Source organism: Rhinopithecus bieti, unplaced genomic scaffold (genome assembly GCF_001698545.2).
Source record: "Rhinopithecus bieti isolate Rb0 unplaced genomic scaffold, ASM169854v2 scaffold_18644, whole genome shotgun sequence".
Taxonomy (NCBI): Eukaryota; Metazoa; Chordata; class Mammalia; order Primates; family Cercopithecidae; genus Rhinopithecus; species Rhinopithecus bieti.
Window position 1 is genome coordinate 344,064 of NW_016809656.1, and position 7,216 is coordinate 351,279.

At 33.3% G+C, this 7,216-nt stretch overlaps 1 protein-coding gene across 3 annotated transcripts in view; it reads right to left on the minus strand.

Moving 5' to 3' along the window:
• ARL6 (ARF like GTPase 6) overlaps positions 1 to 7,216 on the minus strand; it is a 40,562-nt gene that overhangs the window by 5,100 nt on the left and 28,246 nt on the right. For all 3 annotated transcript variants that reach the window (XM_017889950.1, XM_017889949.1, XM_017889948.1), the window contains 2 exons: positions 5,698 to 5,827; positions 2,035 to 2,090 (listed from right to left, as the gene is read on the minus strand). In XM_017889950.1, coding sequence (XP_017745439.1) covers positions 2,035 to 2,090; positions 5,698 to 5,827 — 186 coding nt within the window. The remainder of the gene's footprint in view (positions 1 to 2,034; positions 2,091 to 5,697; positions 5,828 to 7,216) is intronic.

The following is a 7,216-nucleotide window of genomic DNA, read 5'->3' on the forward strand; positions in this document are numbered from 1 at the left end:
TTTTTGCTATCAGTCAATGCTTTCTATACAAAATAGAGGTACTACTGCTTATCTTGCAGAAAATTGTAAAGGGTACATAAAGTAATATGGAAAAACAAGGACACAAAAGTATTTCCAAAATGTGTCCTCCTTACAAAAACTTGGGAGGTAAGAAAATAATGACGGATCAGAAAAGTCAAAGAAACAAAAATTAGGTATCAAGACCAGACTTGGCAATTGGTATTGTGATGTTGGATTGCTACTGACACCTAGTGGCTAACTGCTAATGACAAAATAAAACCAGAAAAGAAGGGATGGAGAACCACACTTTAAAATCTAGAAGACTATCAACCTATTTTCAGTAAACACTGTGCTCTGAATTACATTATCATGAGTGACAGTAGGGTTTCCATCCATGCTGTATCTTCATTGTTAGCAATGGTAAGCACTCTGTAAAATATGAAATGAGGCTGAAAACATACTCCTGGTATCTTCTCTGGAATATTCCTCTGTAGCCTATTTCTGGTGGAAATCCATCCCATTGCCTTGAACACTTCATTACCGCAGTCTAAGAAACTAAGTTGCCGGGTTCACAGAAAAATCCCGCTAGTTCTTCTGAGAACCACTAGAGGTTCCTGATTAAGTGTCACTAATTGCAAAATATGACTTGAATGTTCCTTGCAGTTTAATGGTGTTATGATAACTTCATAAACATAAAAGACACAGAAATACAATAATAGTCTGTCTAGTTAACTAAACCACCATATTTTACCAACAACACATACAGATATTTATGAAATACATTTCGTACTTTGAATGAAATTAATACTATGATGTATGAGCAGGCAGGCTACTCTTAGATCTACCATGATATGTGCTATATCCCTGCTATTGTTTGCAGCATGCAGAAGATTTAAAAAAAAATCACACACAACTGGCATTAAAAGGTTTGTGTAGAAGAATTTGTAACTATGAGACTATAGCTAGAATTTATAATATCCTGTTATTCACTCTTGTTCAGGGCAGAGTCATTCCCCACAGAAATGATCCTTAGTTGTTATGCTCAGAACCGAAATTTCTGACTTGGCCATTGGGATCCTGCAATAAGAACCTATGAGCTTGGTTTCATTCACATCTATCTACTGCTCTGTGTGCTTCAAGCCATTCTTTTGGCTAAGAGACCATTAGGGTAAATGATATATGTTAATTTATTACCTAATATAGTAAGCCTGTACCAATCTATAACTATTTTAATTAATAGCAACCAGAACTGCAAATATACAAAATATCAATAAAAGATCAGCATCTGTAATACTAAATATGAGTACTACAAGTTGTGTATACATGTAATATATAAATGGAGCTATATCTGTAGTACAGCATGATTTTTTTTTTTTCTTGAGACGGACTCTTGTTCTGTTGCCAGGCTGGACTGCAGGAGTGCAATCTCGACTCACTACAACTTCCGCCTCCTGGGTTCAAATTATTCTCCTGCCTCAGCCTCCAGAGTAGCTGGGATTATAGGTGTGCACCACCACATCCAGCTAATTTTTCTATTTTTAGTAGAGATGGGGTTTCGCCATGTTGGCCTCGATCTCCTGACCTCATGATCCACCCGCCTCAGCCTCCCAAAGTGTTGGGATTACTGGCTTGAGTCACCGTGCCCGGCCAGCATGATTCTTAAAAGAAACATGTCATTCAGACTTATTTTTATTTATTGACAGTAGGGCCTAACATTTGTCCCAAAATTTAAATGTGCTTCTATTACTAGATCTGACAGAAACTTGTTGCCATAGTTTAAATTATTTTCTACATGTGTCAAATATATTGACTGCAAAGATTCAAACACTTTATGTAAATAAATTCTTTAGCAATATGCTATAGAAGTAAATGGAACAAGGTATTGGATACTTACTGTATTATTTTTTCTGATAGCAGAAATAAATGGAAAGAGGAAAAAAGGCAATGATATAATAAAATAAAATGTAAAAAAAGGATAAAAATATGAATGAAAAGGAAACAAAGGCTGAAGACACACAGTATTTTGTGATGTACCTTGAAGCCAGTCTACACCTTCTTGCAATCCTTCTCCTTTTATGGCATCACTAGCACTGAAATAAAATCCATAGAAACATAGCCATCTCATTACATCATAACACTGTAAGAATAAAGGATTACAATTCTGCCATATGGAGAATTAATATATTATAATAACATACATCTGGGCAAAGCTGGTTAAGCATTGAAATTGAAAATAAACAGAAAATAAAAGTCTGAGTGCTCAGAAACAAGATATGTTTAAAATTTATAAACAGATTTTGAAAACCATATCGCAGAAAAGTTATTTTATCCTAGGACTAGTTCTTACACTGACATTAAAAAAACAAATACTTTTGAATTATTTTTCCAGTGGTAGAAAAGTTTTGTACAGTCCACTATCCTATTTTGCTCAGTTCCAATGGTTCAACCTCATTATTAGAAATGCTTGACTTGGGTTATAATACAGCCATTATTATGGTGTGCCTTTATTTGAAATGGAATTTGTTATCTTTAGGATAAAAACCCATAATTATAGCTTTGGTAAGCTGGTAGAGTAAAACAGAAACTCGGTAGATCTCAATCATTTTCTTATTAGCTGAGGGAGCTTGGCCAGGTCATTGAACTCTTCTGCCTTCAGTTTCAGCATCTGTAAAGTGCAGAATAGTACCACTGACCTCATATGGTAATTGTGAGAATTAAACACTTGAGGTATGTATAGAAAACACCTAAAACAGGGTGCGTCCATTGTCTTTCCATTTTTGAGAGACTAAACTTAAATTGTGATTGTGAGATTTTATGTATAATCATAATTAAGTATATAAATTAAAATAATAAAATGCAGAGGATTTTAGAGTATTAGATAATCTTTTTTCAAAGGTACAGTTATTGATCTAGGCATTTATTTTCAAAATATAATTGTATAATAGCAATTAATATATACAATTATATTTTCTGAATGATTAGGGTTCCTTCTAGTATGCTGAAGCATGGCTTTAAAAAGTATAGTGAAGTACCTAAAAGAATTACCTTAATTCCAATCAAAATAAAATTATCTCCCAGAAATTACTTGTTAGACTAAGAATATGGCTTATCATAGAATTATTATAAAATACAAAGGAATAAACAAACAACATGAAATACACAATTATTCAAAGCAAATTACTGATTATCCATGGTAACAGTAAGCCATCAGTAACTGAAACACTTAAATCAAGAAAGAGAAATATATTAATTTCATCATACACCTATAGTTCCAAACAATTAATACAATGAAACCCTTCCCCTCTGGTGTAGGTTTACGAAAAACTGCATCTTTTCCTAACAAACGTTTGAATTCTATCTTTCCTCTCAAATAAGGAAGAATAAAGCAAAAATCTGGGCCCTGTGTGATATGACCCCTGGTTATTTCTCAGTGGCCTCATTTCCTACAATTTCCCCTTAGATTGCTCTGCTCTAACCAACCTGGACTTCCTGCTGCTCCTGGAACACACCAGGTACATTCTCATCCAAGAAGAGGCTTTTTCTTGCTGGCCTCTCTGTCTGGGTAATTATTCCTCCAAACCTTTACACGAATTGCTTCCTAACTTCAATTAGGTCTCAGAGAGGGAGCAACTCCCATTATTCTTTCTCTTTTTATCATACTTTATTTTTTCTCATCCTCCCAGCTGACATTTTATACATTTAGTTGCTTCTTATTTGTCTCCCCCACAAGATGGTAAACAAGCATACACACATACAACACACACACACACACACACACACACAATCATGATGCCAGGGATTGAGTCAAAGAACACATCTGAAGAAGAATAACACAATCAGACCCTGAAGATCAGAGCTGACTATATGTTTAGTACAATGGTCAAACATCAAACATAACATTTTTCTTTAATTTATCACACTATACTTCTCTAGGATCTTCTCTTTATTGCTCAGTAAATTTACTTGTACCCAAGGCAGAAGACAGACAATATTTTGTCTCTGTATCACTGAGCATTACCTTTATATTTAAAATAGAAAAGGAAAATATATTTTCATTTTATACATGCTTTTAAAATATTGCCAAGAATAAAGAACAAAATGAATAAATGAGATATTAACTTGAACCTAGTAAGAAGAGGTCCAATTTGAATTAAGGAGAAGTCACAATTATACACATGTTTAAAAGAAACACCTTGCTTTCTTCTATAAGTTATCCAGAAAATCTAGCAACTGGCAATATCACATCCTACATCTTTATAAGCATCAGGATATTACTTTTTTCTCACAGAGAAATACTGAGATGTCACAATTGAATAAATAAATCTGTTAAAATTTAATGGTTAATTATTTTAAGTAGAAAAGAGGGTTATTTAATAATTAGATCCATGTTTTTAAATGTGCTCTATCAAGCAGTCACAATACTAAATACAACACAGAAATTAAAAATTATTCTACTTTCGAAGTAATCATTTTAGGTACAATTTAGAGAAATATAAAGGCTCTAGCTCAAGATGTTTCTTTATCCAAAATCCCACCGTTCTTTACCTACCAAATACCACAGGACCTCAAATTCCAACTCAAGAATCATTTATTAGACACTGACTTTTCCTCTGATCCTAGAGTAACGAAAGTTTTACTTGGGATATGCAGGGTTTAGCTCCTGGGAAGAGGTGCTAGAGGCTTTGAATACTGGAAAGTTTCAAGAGCTTTCCTAAGGTCTTTACATTACTCTTTCAGCACCAAAACTAGTTCCTAAAGTTGTTTTCTGAACTCTATTACCTCCTTGCTTCATATTCTAGTTCACCTTCTTGTGGAAGTGCATCTCTCTGCTTCTGTTTCCAATCTTTCCCCATAGATACCTTCTTATAAAAAGGGGGAAACTCTGGCATGGAAAGGACCTCTTACAGCAGAGAGGTAGGTGGGTGGGTAGAAGGGAGATTAATATGGTAGTGGTAGGTGCAAAAATACTATCTAATGTATAATCTCTGTTTATCCTTATTAAAATACGTTGGTAGAAAGGCACAAAGGAGTTAAATAAGAAACTGTTTTCCAAATAAACAATGCATACAATTTCAACATTAATTACTTAAGAGTTCAACCTTATTAGGATGTCTAAGTAAAATTAAAATTTCCATTTCCATTTATTCATTTTAACAAATATGTATCGTGTACCTATTACATACCAGGTACTATGACTATTGTAGGGGTTATTAAAGTGAAGAAAACTGACAAAACCCCAGCTGTCAGGGAGCTAACACACCTGTATAGGCAGACAGACTACAAACAAACAAAAAGCAGTCACATGGTAATAGTGACTCTAGCAAACCAGGAAAATTATTTTGGAAAATGATTCAAAGGAGGGGGACACAAGTGCATATGCTCTGAGATGGGACTGTGCTTGGCTGACTCCATGTGCAAAAGGAAATCAGTGTAGCTGAAGTCAGTAAGTAAGTGAGATTTTAAGTTATATTCCATTATAAGAGTTGTTTATATTTTCCTATCCCCACAAAATTTGAAAAGATTTTAACAGTAACATATTTGTAAAAGCTACAAGGCCACAATTCTATAAAACAAAATCCTTACTTATATCCCGCCATGTTTGATCACTTATTTTTAAAAAATGAGGTCAGAAGAAACAACTCTGAAGCTTGTATGTTTTTCAGAAAGCTACAGTGAAAAGTAAATATAAAACTTTACCAAATATGCCAGGGTTTATCTTTGATGTTCTCTAAACACAGCAACTGAGACACTTTTACAGATGTCACTGCATCTCTAAGATCCATTTTATTTGCAAAGAATAAGATTGGAATTCGACGGTGTTTGATATCTAAAAGAGAAAATAAGACTATCATCACCCTTCCAGCTTTTTAGGTCATTCTATAGCAAATCTTTAGTATTGAAACCCATGAAATTGCTTTTTAATCAATTTTTTTCATATCACACATACAGAAACACTTAAAGACACATACTGTAGCACTGTTAGGCATGTTATTTGAGCACTAAGAAAACTTAAAAAATACTTCCTAACACCATCTGCCCTCTGGTTAGGAGCTTTACCCAAAGATGGGTGAGCTGGGACTGGGAGCTCAATAAGCATTACAAAGAAGTACCTACAAAAAAGCATTAAATATTTTGTTTGTAATAGTGAACAGAAAGGAGGCAAACTTCAAGTAGAAGTAGAAAGAAAAGAAACTGGAAACTTATTTAAGTTTTTAGTCACAATATAATAAGTAACAAGCTAGATTTTAAAAGATATTTTACCTCGTCATGATTTTGGAAACATTTGTCATTTTTTTGAATAGATAATACATTTAAATAGTTCAAAATTCAGAAGATACAAAATGGCATACAGTAAAAGAATTTCCTTCCTAACTTTGTCCTAGGACAATGGTCTCTGTAGAAAAGGCAACCCATAACATCAGTGTCTTAGCATCTTCATAGAAATATTTTATGTATTAGAAAACATAATTATTAGGTATTATTTTCATACAAATAGTAGCAGGCCAACCTCACTAGTTTATACCTTTATCTTTTCATTTATTTACATATTTTGGATCTGATCCCATATCAGTACATACAGAGCAGCTTCTTCCTTATTTTAACAGTTCTGGACTATTTCTTCTTTTAGTACTATGTACTATTAATTTATTTAACCAGAAACTAACTGAGATACCTGCTACCAATGTTTACAACTATGAACAATCCTATAATGAATAAATGTGTACATAGGTAATTTTGTACACTGGCCAGTATGTCCTTAGGATAAATTTGAAATGTGGAATTGCTGGGTCAAAGGACATAAATTTCTATTTTGATAGACAGTGATTACCAAACTGCTTTCTCTTAAAAATTATATCAATTTACATTTCAACAACCACGTATAAGAATGAGTGTTTCCACTCCTCTAGCCAAAAGAGTGCTATGAAACTTTTTGATATTTTCTATATCATAGGTAACAGAAAGGCCAAGAATCTTTCTGTATATTCAAAAGATGTTTAAACTTACTTTTTTGTTGACTTATCTTGTTATGTCCTTTCCCCATTTTCTATCAAGCTTTTATATTCTTACTGATTTTTAGAAACACAAGTAGTATAAAAATATCCCTGTAGCTATTATATGAGTTGCAAATATTTTCCCTTGCCTGTCATTGTCTTTATCTATTCACAGTACATTTTGCTACAAAGTTTTTTTATGGCCGTCAATTTTTTTTTTTTTT